The following is a 16,262-nucleotide window of genomic DNA, read 5'->3' on the forward strand; positions in this document are numbered from 1 at the left end:
CTTATTGCTCTCTACAAATACCTGAAGGAAAGTTGTAGCCAGGTGGGGGCTGGTCTCTTCTCCCAGGCATCCAGCACCAGAACAAGAGGACACAGTCTCAGGCTGCACCAGGGGAGGTTTAGACTGGATGTTAGGAAGAAATTCTTCATAGAGAGAGAGAGTGGCCATTAGAATGTGCTGCCCAGGAAGGCGGTGGAGTCACCATCACTGGAGGTGTTTAGGAGGAGACTTGACGGGGTGCTTGGTGCCATGGTTTAGTTGATTAGATGGTGTTGGATGATGGGTTGGACATGATGATCTTGAAGGTCTCTTCCAACCTGGTCTGGTCTATTCTATTCTATTCTATTGTTTTTTTTTTACTATAGTGATTTTCTGAAACACATCACTTTAGTGAACTTTTGAGTGATCTCTATGGATCTTGATGTGAAACAGGTGACTAATCAACAGTCAGCTTCTGAGCAAAACTCAGTGAGAAAATGAAAGATGGCAAGAATTACAAAAGCATAGAAAGCAAAGACTCTGAAAGTATAATTTCACTGTATGTCTCTTTTTACTGTAGCAACCAGGGCACAAGGGCAGTATGAACATGTGGCCCTTTATTTGATCAAGGATAATAATCAACTAAGCCAAAAGGAAGGGAAGTAGGTTTTCCTAGTTCAGCTGCTAATAAAATCTTTAACATCTTTCCAATTGTGTAATCACTGCTCCATGCAGCCTTGTAACACGCAGACGCTGTTAAATAGGGAAAAGCTGCAAATAACAAAGAATCCAACATGTAGAGAAATGGCCTCCAGTTTCAGTAATCATGCAGTGGGCACAATAGTTTCCCTTCCTTCATTTCAGATCCTAGCCCTGCTTTTCTCCTGCTTGACCTGCTCATGGCAGGTTCAGGCTCTTGGTGAGAAGTGATTCTGCTGTCTTGCGATTGCCACAAGTAGTTTGTGGTAGGATCTCCTCCTTCCCTGAGCAGTCACTATCCCAGTAATGTTGGTTACTTGAGTTCTAATCATTAGCAATGATGCAGCATCTCTTTAATAGCTACAGATTCTACAGTCCTTCCTTTAAGGGTATCATTCTCATTAGGCTGTGGAACATGCATCTATTTTCCACCAGAGAGGTCTCAGCAAATGACTCCTTGGACATGCAGTGATTACACAATCACTCATTTAGTCCTAACCTTTTGTTCCAACTTAGTCCCAGCCTTTTTATTCCAACTTTGTCCTAGCCTTTTATTCCAACTCTTAGCTGAAGCTACTGCCAATGTCAGTGACATAGGAACATAGATCCTTGGAAGTCTTAAATACGTAATTCAGATTCATTGCTTCATGTTGGCCTGAACCCCAACCATGACTTTAAATTCCCCAAAGGTGGCTTCAGAAGTATGATTGACAATGTGGTCTTCATCACTTAAGCCCTCAAATTAGTCTCATTTGTTTCTTCCAGAACTGGCTCTAACCTCAATGGCTCATCCTCTTTCATTCCCAAATGGAAATTTCAAATTGACTTTAAGTCTACACCTAAGACCAGACCATGAAGGAATCATAACTAGATCACTTGGTCTGGCAGTAGGTTTCATGTAAGCTCAACAACCCCTGCTAAATGCACAAGCAACTAATTTTTTTACCAGTCCCTATCCAAATTACTCTTAATTACAGCTATAACAATAATAATCTGTGTTGGTCTCCCTAAATTCTGGTTTATCTAGAATGAAGTATAGCCTGTAGGTCCCTCTAAACTGCAACATTAAGCTAGGCTTGATGACTACTTTAAATTCAATATTGATTTGTGGGCTCAGCTTCATATGGACCCAGCCCCTGAAGTTAACCTTCAAGCCAAGCTCAGGTGTTATTCAGGCTCATCCAACACAGCAGCCTGAATCCAAGCCCATAAATCTGGTTACACATGTTCACAAATCCTGCAGTGTTCATCACAAAAAGAAGTTCTATGACCTGTTTCAGACAGGCTATTTAATATAGCTTTGCAGGTGTTTATTTGCAACAGCCATAAAGCCCATTCTAACCAGTTCAACCTTGCCCAGAATACACCTCCAAAGCTAACACCCAATTTAATCCAATCATTAAAGCCAGATTAGTGATCCCAGTTAAACTGTAGCCCAAAAACTATTCATACAAGCTCGGGTGCCTCAGCCCTAAAACTAATTCTCTCATCTCAGTTACCAAAACCAGGTACGGTCTCCTGCATCACCCAGATCTAATCACTCACAGGTAGCCTCAACAATTTGAAGTTTAGCTTGATGGCCCTTTTGTGAACTGCACTTCATGATTACCTGGCTATTTGAACACTAGAATAGTTTCTTTACTGCTCTGTGCTGTCAATAATGAAGTGCAGTTTACAACAGGGTGATAATTTGCGCCACTCGCTTTCGCAGCCCTGACAAGAATCTCCACGTTTAATGGTGTAATATTGTTTCTTGACTCCAATAAAGTGCAGATAAAGTGATTTCCTCCAAAAATTATAGATCCACAACACAAAATGGATCACATGAACAAAGGCAGGAAATTATGCACGTGAATCACCTATGAGTCACCATGTACCAGAAACTTTGCTTTTTATTTAGGACCTGGTTGACCAAGATCTCCGCTGGTGGCTGCCTACTTCCTTTAAATTCTAGGTATTGCTCTCACCCAAGTTCAACAATCTGGATGTTTCCAGCCTCAAGTAATTATTAATATATCCTGCCTTTTGCCAGAAGAGAGACACAAGCATCTCAGCAGAGATACATCCTTTATCTTCATACCCCCCTACCTTATCTCGCTTGGAATTGGAGGGATCTCTCACTCTTCACTGACTATAAAGGTGAGCTGCCTAGATAGGAAACCTGATTTTTGTAGGGCTAATTTTAGGAGAAAACACATCCTGACCTGAATAATCATGAAGAAAGAACTCTCTAGCAGTACTTGCTTTGCTTGCTGTAGAGCCTTGCCCTATAAATATGTTTGAACAGTTTGTATTGCCCTGCATCTCACTGGGAAATTTTTCTTGACACCAAAACGTTCTTGCATTATTAGGGCACTTTTGGTCACAGTGTAGGACTTCACCCTCAATTAGGCAGAAATTGAGCTGAAGTCTTTCATATCTCAATTACTAAACTACACTGTTTCACCTCTGCATAAAGAATTCAGTATCAGGAATTATTCATGAGCCAGCCCAATTACTTTTCTGCTGCAGTCAGACCTCTCTTGATAGAAAATACCAAGGGAAGATAGACAGAATTAGGAACAAAACCTCATCAGAATGCCATCTATTTTCTTCCACCAAAACCACCCTACTATCTCATTCCATTATATCCAGCAGATGTTCAGTGGACTGAATGAGAATATGGGCCTCAACTAACCACACAAGAGTGGTTTTGAAGCCAAAACTTATGTCAGGACAATGTGATTATGAAATAGCGGCTTTTAGTTCATGACTGTGTAGCAAGAAGCTTGTTTTGTGTGTTCTCTGTCCTCTTTAATGCCATTAGTAGAGTGTTCTTCACCTGGCTTCTCCAGAAACATACATAAATGTGTGTTTATATGCAGAGTATCATGGCACTTGTGGCTTTTTAACTAAAACAGCTGATCTGGAAGCTTGCAGGATGTTTTAATCATCTGTACTACTGCTGATCTCAGTATACACAGCTGCCCTAAACACATGAAAGGTGATAGACATCTTTTTGTGGATTTTCACCACCAGTAATCTTGGGCTGATATCACAAGAAACTTTGAAATCCCATGAGATTTTGTGGCAATAGTGTCCCTTGGATGTGGACCTGATAGAGAGGGTCCAGAGGAAGGCCATGAAAATGATCTGGGGGTTGGAGCACCTGTGTTATGAGGACAGGCTGAGGGAGCTGGGGATGCTCAGCCTGGAGGAGGCTTCAGGGAGACCTAATAGCAGCCTGCCAGTACCTGAAGGGGACTGACAGGAAGGATGGAGAGAGACTCTTTTTTTAACAGGCTGTGGGGATAGGACAAGAGGCAATGGCTTCAAGCTAGAGAAGAGTAGATTTAGAGTGGATGTTAGGAACAAGTTCTTCACTATGAGGGTGGTGAATCACTGGACCAGGTTGCCTGGGGAGGTGGTTGGGACCCCATGCCTGGAGATAATAGAATAGAATAAACCAGGTTGGAAGAGACTTTCGAGATCATCGCATCCAACCTATCATCCAACACCACCCAACCAACTAGACCATACAGCCAAGCACCCCATCAAGTCTCCTCCTAAACACTTCCACTGATGGTGACTCCACCACCTCCTCGGGCAGCCTATTCCAATGGGCAATCACTCTCTCTGTAGAATTTCTTCCTAACCTCCAGCCTAAACCTCCCCTGGTGCAGCTTGAGACTGTGTCCCCTTGTTCTGGTGCTGGTTGCCTAGGAGAAGAGACCAACCTCTTCAAGTCACTTAAAGATACTTAAAGTGAGACTCAACAGGGCTCTGGGCAGCCTGATCTAGTTGAGGATGCCCCTGCTTGACTGCAGAGGGGGATGACCTTCAGAGGTTCCTTCCAACCCAGAACATTCTGTGATTCTATGATTTGTCTCAGTAGTAGGCTACTACAAATAGTTAACTTGTGATGTTTTCATGCACTGTTGGTTTTGTTTTGAGAGAAAGTGGTTTATTTTAAAAGAAAGAAAGAAAGAAACAAGAATCCCCACAGTATGCTTTATTTATTTCCTGAGGACTTCCACTGACATAAGCAGGCACTAAACACTTGAAATCGACTTTCCAGAGCACAGCAGTAAAAAAAAAACCAACAAACCAAAACAAAACCAACAACTTAAGGATTTGGCTTAGCTTCATTTAAAACAGTAAAAATTGACCTTGTAAACATTTCCATAGGAGGTAGCATACATACATTTGACAGTCTGTCAAATAAGAGAAAGTAAACAGTTACTCTGTGGTCCTAATAAATAATGAGCAACAGGGGCATTAAATAAACATTTTTATACAAAAAGATACATAAGGGAAAGGCTAAAATAGCATTTTGAAATAAATTAGGAATAGATGTAATCATTTCTTTACAACTCAGCCTTGCTTGCAAGAATCACCGGCTCCTCCTGCTCACTCTGAATCTCTGACTGGAAAGCTGTGATGGTGAGGACAATCCTGAGTGATTCACAAGCAGGACTCAATCTGAACATAGGAATTTGTGTGTGTAGGGCTGCTACTGTCTCTAAAATGGCTCTTTTAACACCTGTATGTAACACTTTTCTATTCCACCAACTTGAAGGGGATTGTCATTGTAGCTTTGATGTCTGGAATTGGAAAGTAAGCTTAAGGCACTGATGTGTCTCTCTCAGTTAGGTTCCTCCAGCAGCTGCTCCCATGAAGACAGTGTTGATGGGTGGTAAAGATGACACCACATCTCTGCTTGGTGGGCCATGGGACTCCAGATTTTCCTGAGAAGGGAACTGACCAGATGTTCCATACATACACTGGGAAGATGATGTTGTTTGCATGTTTGAAGCTGTTGGGGGTGGGGGTGGGAAGAAAAAAAAAGCAAGCTTACTATCATTGCAAGTTTTCTATCTACGGAATTTAACAATTAACCCAATTTCACATGGCTGAATCTCTCATCTACCAGGCACACCATACAAAGGACAGAAGTGTCAATGCTTCTCTACTTCACTCAATTTACCTACACTTCTATAGTTGTTCTTCAGTGGCTCCTTCCTCCATCAGGAAATAGGTCAAAGTCCCTATGCAAGTGAACTCTGCTAAAAATCCAGCTATGGGCCTGAAGCTTACAGCTTGGCTAGGAGCAGACCTCTGTGTAAATGGTGCAGAGCTGTTTCTGCACACTCTCCTTGCCTTTATCTTGCACCATTCAGGTCCATATTCACTGGTGGTACCACTGCCACCACCTGACACATACCAACACAGAATACAGAAGATACCTGATGGGCACAGCCCCTGTTGGTTTTTTTCCCCTCACTAGTATCCTTTAAAGAACTGAGCACTGAATTCTTGCAGATCCTTAATGAGGCAAGCAAAGTCTCATCTTCTGTGCCAGGCTAACAGGTAAGTAGTAGGAAGAGGCAATCTTATGAAAAAACAAATGGTGCTCTCTTCATCTCTGCTATTCAGCCCTTTTTGAAATGTGAAACCAAACTCAGCTGCCATTTGTTCTATGAATATACCAAGACAAACCCTTTGGGGTTAGGTTATACCACCTAAAATTCACAGTCAGTAGGAACTTTGCCCAGGGAGGTGGTGCAGTCACCGTCCCTGGAGGTGTTCAAAAAGGGATTGGATGTGCCACTTGAAGCCATGGTTTAGGAGCCATGAAGTGTTGGGTGACAGGTTGGACTTCATGATCTCTCTCTTTCCAACCTTATTGATTCTATGAACTTTGCCTAATACAAAGAGCTGTGGAAGCACAGGACAGGAAGGGACTGTAGCACAGGAAGTATGTATATCTACACCTCTAGATCTGTTTGACAGTGAGGATTCTTAAGAGCCCTTAGAAGAGCCCACTCAGTTATTAGCTCACTTGAAAGTTTCAAAGTGTTTCCTAGCATGGATTTTTCTGCCATTCAGGCCAGTCATTGCACTCCTCAGGAATCATCCTTACAGGAGCAAAGAGTTACTAAACCCACTGCCCTGTTGTTTTAAGGAAACACATCTTAAGATACAGCCTGGCTACTGAGCTATTTTATCTCTGTATTGCATCTCGTGTCCTGCGCCTGTGACCCACAGTTCAATACTCAGCACTTGTTAGAACCCCATAAAGTTCACAGCTCTTCCTCAGCTGTTGGCTACACTTACTCATGGGAGTCCCACAGACAATTGAAGGTGAGGACTCTGTGTAGTATGAGCCTGTGTGTTTCCTCCCACTGTCATCCAAGATGTTCAGTGGATCGTGGATATCACTGTAGGAGGGCAAGGATCGAACGCTGCTGACGCTGCTGATTACAGAAACGTGTTGATCCACCATAGCTCCAAGTCTGTGAGATTCTGGATAATTGATATTGTTTCCATAATATCCTGTTCATGGGATTGGATAAAAGCAGAGTGAAACTACTGTTGAAAAGAAAAGGTAGAGTAGAAGCCTGTGATAACTTGGGAGACAAAGTAACCATTGCTAGCTGAGTCCCTTAAGAATAAGATTGTTGATGTGCACATACAACGTAGGAACAGTAGTAGCATACACTCTGATTGACCTAAAAGGGGGATGGCAACAAGGGAGGAAAAAGATCCTAAGAGTTCAGTCATGCCTTCAGTACAGAATCACCCTTCCATTCAAAGTTAAGACTTAAAACAGTAGCTTGCAATCTGTGGCCACAGGAGAAATCTGCTTGACCATACGGCCCCCCTGCATACACAAACCCATCCCCACTGCATATACAAACCCATATCAGAGCAACTTGTGTCCTCCCTTCAGGAGAGGTGTTTTTGCTGGCTGTACCTCTGAAGCAGACTGTGACAATAACTTTCCCTTTTAAGCATGAGAAATATTAGGGCTAAAGTCTCAAACTGATGCTAACTGCACACGTGTTTACGTCATTTCACCATCCTAACCGTGTGACCAGACTGGTCCATTATGCTGAACCCAGAGGTAAGCTGTCTTATGCCTGCTCTGGTTCTTAGGAGATGTTCTGGGGGTTTTTCAAGAGGTTGTTAAGTCACAAGATCCCCCTGGTTTTGTTTCCTTTGTGCAACACGTGGTGATGATGCCAAAGGAAGATTAGCATAGCTGCAGCAGATGTACTCGAGGTCAGCTGAGGATTCACCAGAGGAAAATAAATCCTTAAGTAGCTTGTTAAGCTGCTTTACAATCTCTGCATGTCATCAAAGCAGTGGAAAACAGGGGGGTATAAATAAGAGCTGGAAAACATCTTCCACAGGGGAATAAAAAAGAAAAGGAGAAAGAAAAACAGCAAAAGGCAGAGATAAAGTAGTTTACTCCAGCAAGGGAAGAGCAACAGAAGGGGAAAAGAAAATATATATTAATACCATTGGAAGCATTAGGAGGATATGCTGCTCCTGGGCACGTAGACACTGAGTTGCTCAAGAAATTGAAACTCCCAGCACTCATAAACTGCATATTGTGTGTGTCCTGAGACATAGACGAAGGAGCATAGCTGGAAGGGGATCTGGCACTGTACGGAGACACAGCACAACTGTTGCTGAAGTAGTCTCTAGAGAACTGCTGTTCACTCAAGGCAGCGAATCGGCCGGGCTCTGCTCGGTGGTGGTAAACTCCTGAAGTGGAGTGGGCCTGAGTTCTGAACACAGCCTGGTAGTTGGAATTGTTTCCATAGTAATTCTGATTAGTTTGTGATAAAGTCTGGTAAAGGGGTTCTGCGTAGGAAGAGCACTGTGAATGTGTGGATAACACTGGACCTACACTTGGAGGTCTCACAGCCATTGGCCCCTGGTTGATAACGCTTCCTCGGCTGACCATGGCTGGTGAAATGGGTGGCGTTATCAGGTGCCCTGTGCTCTGAGACAGCTCCATCTGACCTGGAATACATAAGCATTAGCCATGGTTAGTGTTTATACTGCAGTACTGCTGAAGAGAGGATCTGTTAAGGCACTAACCCTCCAATAGAGTGTACATTACCAACTGAAGCCTTTACAAAGCCCCCATCTCTATGCAACACTAATCATAGAATGGCTTAGGTTGGCAAGGACCTTAGAGATCATGTACTCCAACCTCCCCACCATGGGCAGGGACACCTCTCAACTAGACTGGGCTGCTCAAGGCCTCATCCAGACCAGCCTTGAATGCCCCCAGGGAGAAGGCATCCACAACCTCCCCGGGCAGCCTATTCCAGAGTCTCACCACCCTCATACTGAAGAACTTCTTCTTCCTAAGATCCAGTCTAATCTACTCTCCTTCAGTTTAAAAGCATTCTCTCTTGTCCTATTGCTAGACACTCTTATGAAAAGTCTCTCTGCAGCCTTCCTGTAGGATCCCTTCAGCTATTCAGTGTACATGACTTCAGGGTATAAAGCTTTCCACTTTCATTCTCCAGCCTAGAGGCTGGCACATTCAGTGGATAAATTCCAGCAGGTACAAGCATCTTTTTGTTCCAGGTGTTCCTCTCCTCACAAGATCCTCTCCAAGCCATGAGATGTACCATTGTTCCAGGAGGATCTATTACTGTCAGGGCTCTACAATTGTGCCTTCTGTGATATGGCACACAAGGTGAGCTTGTGAAATGTTATTTACCAGAGGTCTTTATAGGTGTGTACAGGCATCGCTTCTCTTACAGCACTGTGTGAGTGTGCACTGAAAGACTAGCAAGCAAATAAGGGAAGGAGAAACTGGAAGAACTGATACATACCTGCCAGCTGCATATTCTCAGTGTCACCTGTGGTGAAGGGGTTCAGACCAGAAGGTATACTGCTGGGCTGGCTAGCTGACAAGGACACATAGGTTTGCTCTGCTAGACATTCGTTCTTGACTGAAGTATCACTGGGCAGGGGAGCAGCTTTGTTACGATTTGCTAGGAAGCAGGAGCTTGGAGATGCAGTAAAGGTGGCTTTGCTTGCATCTGGAAGAGTAAGTGAAAACTTTTGGTGGCTGTTGTGTATGCTCACAGCACAGACATTCACCACTACTCTGCAGACAACATATGAGCAGCTTGATTTGTTCATATTTTTGGTTGCTTATTTTAAAACTTACTAAGGCCTCCGTATTTTGCCTGCAGCAAATGAATACAAATCCTGCTCTAGTTTTCATCTACAGCATATATCATATTCCCTGACCACAGATCTACATCACAGAGTATCAGCTCCTTACTGAAGTTACCATAGTAAATTTATAAATCAGATTTATCCCCTTGAAGTAAATTTATCCCCTTTGAATCAAATTGAATTTATCCCCTTTGAATCAAATTGAATCAGGCTCATAATGCTTCATCCTGAAGTTAGCAATAGGAAGCGAAGAGTCCTTGAGCTCTGTTCTCATACTGACATCTAAAGGAAACCATTTGTTACACTCAGCAGTTGTTCAGTTTCCTGCAGACTAATGATAAAGTCAGTGGAAGTTTTGCTGTTCTTCAGTGCAAACCATGATTTTAGCATAAGATTTCAGCTATTTCCCCCATGTATCCAAGGATATGGCAGCTGCTGCATAAGGCAAGATTTTGTCTACAATTTAAGGCTAAATCAAAAGTTCACCATCTACTGTAATCCAAAGTCTATGTGAGTGTCTTGCAGCAAAGCACAGATTTAAAAGAACAACCACCAAAAAGTTAAAGACAGATTGGTCCTGTCAATATGAATAATTAAAAATCAGTACAACCCAGTCAAGTTTCACTGCACTTCTAGTGATTAACTTGGACCAGAATTTGATCCAAATCAGTCTTCATTCTTTTTATAGTAAAGGACCTGGAGCATATGACTTCAAACTCTCTAACCTTGACGGTGGTAGATGGAAAATATGAAGGATGCTGCTTTATATTAATTTGGTTTCTCTTCCACACAGCACTATTTCAACCAGATGCTTAAAAAGGGCTCCAAATTTGTCTTCCAGCTTTGCAGGGATATTTGCATTTGGGTAACATTTAATACATTCTCAGTTCAAGGTATACAAGCTTTGGCAGAAAAAGTGGATCAGGAATTTGTGCCCTTTCTGCTGCTTACACCTCTTTTCACACTTCAGTTTGGGGCCTTTCAGATGTACCTACAAATGTTTCCTGCATCCAAGATCACATCAGTGATCCACTGCATTCACATTCCCCACAAAATGTTATTGAGTGAACTCTGGTACACAGATGGAATGTCACAAGCTTTTCAGCTGAACTTGATGATGTTGCATACAACTTACACCTTCAGGGGAAGAGAGTAAGCCTGCTTCTGATTAAAGTCAAACAAATAAATCAATTTCTACAAATATAGGAGTACATCCAAGAGAACTAAGCTCTAATTACCCAAATTCTTCATGTATTTGTCCAGTAGATTCTGGAGTTCTTGTTCTTTGTCGTTGTTGAACTGTGTCTCCATGGCAAGCAGGATGTACTCATCTAGTAGCATGCGGATCAAATGAAAAGAACCTTTTGGAGGAGAAAGAGAGAGAGTAGCTGAGTTATCTTTGTGACCATCTCTCACCACTCTACAAGAAGCAAGTGAAACAAACAAATAATTGTGGACTTTAAATGACCTGGCAAGACCAACAAGGTATAGTGCCTAACTTCTAGCTCTAATCTCTCTTTGCTCTGGCCCACCTAGCTCAATTGTTTACTGTCCTGTAGGCTATTTGACCACTAATTACATCAAAGAAAAATACTGATGAAAGTGAGACATGCTTTATACTTGAAGAGGGCACACAGAGAAGCCAGATAAGGCCAAAGTCTGCTAGAATGCCTCTGCTCAATTTCTGTTTGCCTTGTGCTAAATTACCAGACAATAACTGGTGGAGTGAAGACCTTATTTCAAGGATATATCATATTAAAAACATGTCTCTTCTTACAGCCATTTCAAATACCCTCTGGATTTCAGGTAAACAACATACCCACAAACAAGCTTAGCAAATTATGTACCAGATTTAAAGTGAATTTCACTTGCTCTACTGGCTTTATTTGTTACTAAGAGTCCACAAAAATATCCAGAGATGGACATGTGAATCTCATTTTTTGAAAGCCACAAACACTGTTGAATTGATTGCCTGCTGATCCCAGAATTAAGTGAGTGGTGATCTGCCAAATTCCTTTTGCTTTTATGGAAACACATCATGCCCAAGAGCTTCTGTATGGCAGCAACTTTGTACCAAACAGATTCACAGGTAAAAGGAATGATTTAAATCTTCTGCCTCCTATACCGAGACATGCAATTACATTTCCATGGCACTATCAGAACAAAGAGAGCTCCTAACTCTTGAATGGCAAAAAGCATCCAGCAGCAAATCAAAATACCTTGTAAAAATGAACTTTGTGACATGGGGCCCCCACAAAACATTGCTAACATTTAGCGTGATGTTTTAGTTTGCAAAAACATAGAATCATAGAATCAATAATGTTGGAAAAGAACTCAAAGATCATCAAGTCCAACCTGTCACCCAGCACCTCATGAGTAGTAGACCAGGGCACCAAGTGCCACATCCAATCCCCTCTTGAACACCTCCAGGGACGGTGACTCCACCACCTCCCTGTGCAGCACATTCCAATGGCTAACAACTCTCTCTGAGAAGAACTTTCTCCTCACCTCCAGCCTAAACTTCCCCTGGTGCAGTTTGAGACTGTGTCCTCTTGTTCTGGTGCAAATTGCCTGGGAGAAGAGACCAACCCCCACCTGGCTACAACCTCCCTTCAGGTAGCTGTAGAGAGCAATAAGGTCTCCCTTGAGCCTTCTCTTCTCCAGGCTAAACCACCCCAGCTCCCTCAGCCTCTCCTCATAGGGTTTGTGCTTGAGACCTCTCCTCAGCCTCATTGCCGTTCTCTGGACACGTTCAAGGGTCTAAATATCCTTCTTAAACTGAGGGGCCCAGAACCAGACACAGTACTCAAGGTTACATTTGTGGCTTTGGTCAAAGAATCTTTAGAGTAGGACAAATTTCTCTGTACAGCAAAGGGTGGGAAGCTGCTAAGTGCTAGCACATATGTGCAAGAGATGAGTGGTTTTCCAAAGCCCAGGTACCGAAACTCGACGCGTTGTTTAGAGTTAGGTTGTGCATCACTCGAGCACCGAAAAAGCTCCATTTGAGAAGGAAGTCTTGAGCCCTCTTCTTTAATGACCTCCCATTTTGCTTGCTTGCCTGAAAGAGAAGAGTAAAATACTGTTAAATATGCTAAACTGCTACCTAGACAGAGAAAATAATTGAATATGCTGGAGCGTTCAAGGAGTCCTTGAGGATCAAGTTGCCTGATTCAAAACTATCTTCATGATGTGTGTCCTAAAGTGATAAAGAGCAGCAGCATCCACTCTTTTCAATGCAAACAGAGCAGAGCTGATGAAGCTTAATGCTTGGACTTTGCTATGCCCTGAAGTCACAGAAATTACCTCATATTCTAGTCTTAAAGGTGCCAAATTGTTCTGCAAATATGCAGGTGTACAAAGGCAGAAAGAAAGAAGCAGCCCCACCCTCTGGCACAATGTTATTCCACATGAACAGGGAGCAGAAATTAGTCTTTGCACTTTACTGCAATCTCTATAATAACTGGCCAGGCTTTCTCTTACAAAATGATATGTTTACTGTTGTAACACTGAGAGTTTTAATGCTGCTGGCAGTGATTTGTTCCTGGGGTAGCATATGCCCTGTTGCCTTCTCAAACAACAAGCAGAAAGAAGCTGTTGCACAAGGTTGACAGTAACCACACTTCAGCATGAACAGAAGGCAGACTGCAATGGAAGGATTACATGTTCTGTAAATTATTAGCTTGTGCTTAGTTGACCTAGACTCACATCAGGGGTATTTCTTACCCCTAACTACAGGGAAACAGTGCTAGGAACCATACCTGAAACCTTAATAATACGGTATCACACAGTAGATGCTGAGTAGAGAGCTCTTCACCTTTTCTACCTGACTTGTTGAGTAGGAATTGCCTTCTGAAGCTGTGCTATCAGTTTTGGACCATAATCATTAAGTTGTGATTGCTCAGATTAAGTGAGAGTGATGTGTCTAGGTCAGCATAGAGAAGGTCTTGCTTTGAATCTAGTGCCATGAATCATCCAAAGCTCCTCACACTATGCTGCTCACATACAATACAGCAAATGTTAAGAAATTCAGTGTGCTTTAAAAGAAAGCAATTACTGTCTCCATTGAAACATGCAGAACCAGGTGAAGAAAAATGACATGACCATGGTTACTCTGTAAGTAGCAGAGGCACTCTTCTGCAGGCCAGGCAAAGCTAACTACACTGTCTTCTCCTCTTTCATCCATGCTCCCTAAAATGATGGGTAAGGTATTATATTTCCAGATAGAACACAGTATTCAGCCCAATGGCCAACATTTTAGTCTGCTGTTAGGAGTCACACATTTGGTAAGCACTTCTTACCTGAGCTACAACTCAGAACTCAATTATTCTGTTCTGAGCTATAGTGTAACCACTCCTGCATAACTACATGCATATAAGATACTTCTGATTATAAAGCATTTTGTAAACTGGGGAAGGACAACCCATCAAAACCATCAACTGCTGTATTAAGCACCTTCTAAAGCTACAAAACTGTACCTTCCATCCTGGTTTGTAGACTTCCTTCTATAGGTTAGCTACTTCTAAATCCATCTGTGGCATTAAACTGCATTGCCTACGTTTAGCCCATATCTGGAGCTAAACTACAGCAGTTGCTGTATCACCTGTGACCCCTCCCCAGCAGAGGAGGGGAACTGGGGGAAAAAGAGAGAAGACCCACAGGTTGAAATGACAATGGATTTAATGGAATAGCCAAATGAGTACCAGTGCCAGTAGAAGATGCATAAAGTTATACACTGCCCAGCAGAGGTGCAGCAGTTAAAACATCCAGGAAGGCAGTCTTGGGGAGATGGAAAAGGAGCAGGGTGAACAAAGGCTCTGGCAGAAGGCTCTTCTCTACAGTAAGCTTCCCCTTTTATACTGAGTGTGATGCTCATGATCTGGGACACAACTGTAGCCAACTCCAGTCAGCTGTCCTGGCTGACTCAGAGCTGCTAGTGTCCTGCAGCCCAAGGCTGGCCTGGGATTCTGTCCCAGTAAAATCAAGGACACACATACAGGACCAGCCAAATACCATGAAAGAAAGAACTGCTTCCCTATAGAACAACTTCTGCTCACCTCACTGAGCAATACCCTTGTGATTCTGCATGCACAGGTAATGTGGATGAGTTTCTTTCATGCACAGTTTAGGACAGTGCTGACTGCAATGCTTTAGTCAAGATACTTCCCAGTTTGTTCCCCACACAGGACTGTTTAGCAGCACTCAACATCAATAATTAGAGCTAACAGCACTGGAATCTTTCACACCAAATGAAGAACTTCCCCGTTGTAATAGGAAGATGGGAGCAAAGGTGAGGATCCCACATGGAAAACCAATGGGACTGCATAAGTAAGGGACTGAATAAGGGGAATAGGATTTGGTCTTGAGTCAGGCAGAACATTTGAAAGGTACCTTGATAACCCTTTGCTCAACCACAGTATCCAACCATTCAATAAATGATTCCACAGTGGCATTCTTCTTTAGAAGGTCCTTCAGTTCTTGGAACACTGTAATAGAGTCATCTACCATGTAAAAAGGAGAACATATCATTGCACACCATTCTGAACAGGAGAAAAAGCCACTCACCAGCCATATGACAATAGTGTAGCATGGAAAGGAAAAGCAAAGAATTAGAGCAGTGAAGAACCAAGCAATTCCCTAGCAAAGCAAGCAGACACATCCATCATATAGCTTAATTACTTAGGCATTGCAATGCTGCATGTTTTAAGACAATAAAGTTTTAGTGCTGTGGCCAGCACCAGAACAAGAGGACACAGTCTCAAGCTGCACCAGGGGAGGTTTAGGCTGGCTGTTAGGAAGAAGTTCTTCATGGAAAGAGAGATTGGCCATTGGAATGGGCTGCCCAGGGAGGTGGTGGAGTCACCATCACTGGAGGTGTTTAGGAAGAGACTGGATGGGATGCTTGGTGCCATGGTTTAGTTGGACGATAGGTTGGACTCAATGATCTCAAAGGTCTTTTCCAACCTGGTTAATTCAATTCTAGTCTATTCTATTCTGAAAGAAAAAATAATAAAACCTGACATTTTCCATTATTTTAAAGATTCAGCCTTGGAAATCTATTACTAAGTTTAGTAGTAAAGCTTTATCTGTAACGTGGCAGGTTTGTGAACTGTCTCAAGCTTCCCTTATACTGGCTCCTGAAGGACCAGTTGGTTCTCTTCTCCTTGTCTTATTGTTTAACTGGTGAAAGAAGACAACAAAACAGAAAACAACTGCACAAAAGGTAAGAAATGGGCACCTCAAATTGCAATGTGAATAGGATTGTGAAGGATTAAGGAAAGCAAACAGTCATGACCAAAGTAACAATGGAGGACAACACGCTGTCATTCCTTTCAGCTCTCCAAACTCTGATCAATATGACTCTGGTGACAAATGTTATCTTTCTAAGAGAGAAAGTGGCTTTATACCTTTTTTTTCCCCTTTCATTAGGTACATGTGTGAAAACTAAGATGCTCAACATTTGTACTTTACTCCACTCTGTTCTGTGTATGAAAAGAGTTGTCACACCTTATAGAAAATAATGTCATTTTTTGAAAGATCAGTGTGGCAGTTTTAGGCTTTGCCTTTGAACTTCAGCTGCAGATTTTGAGCAGAAAAGTAGGGGAAAATATAAG

General features: G+C 42.5%; 1 protein-coding gene across 1 annotated transcript in view; it reads right to left on the reverse strand.

The window, feature by feature from the left end:
* Nucleotides 1-5,306: 5,306 nt before the first annotated feature.
* RFX6 (regulatory factor X6) overlaps nt 5,307-16,262 on the reverse strand; it is a 37,668-nt gene continuing 26,712 nt past the window's right edge. The window contains exons 13-19 of the mRNA XM_054174071.1: nt 15,040-15,149; nt 12,592-12,709; nt 10,890-11,012; nt 9,300-9,509; nt 7,963-8,472; nt 6,775-6,993; nt 5,307-5,473 (exon numbers count right to left, since the gene is read on the reverse strand). Coding sequence (XP_054030046.1) covers nt 5,307-5,473; nt 6,775-6,993; nt 7,963-8,472; nt 9,300-9,509; nt 10,890-11,012; nt 12,592-12,709; nt 15,040-15,149 — 1,457 coding nt within the window. The remainder of the gene's footprint in view (nt 5,474-6,774; nt 6,994-7,962; nt 8,473-9,299; nt 9,510-10,889; nt 11,013-12,591; nt 12,710-15,039; nt 15,150-16,262) is intronic.

The sequence above is a fragment of the Dryobates pubescens genome, chromosome 28, assembly GCF_014839835.1.
Source record: "Dryobates pubescens isolate bDryPub1 chromosome 28, bDryPub1.pri, whole genome shotgun sequence".
In the NCBI taxonomy this organism is placed as follows: domain Eukaryota; kingdom Metazoa; phylum Chordata; class Aves; order Piciformes; family Picidae; genus Dryobates; species Dryobates pubescens.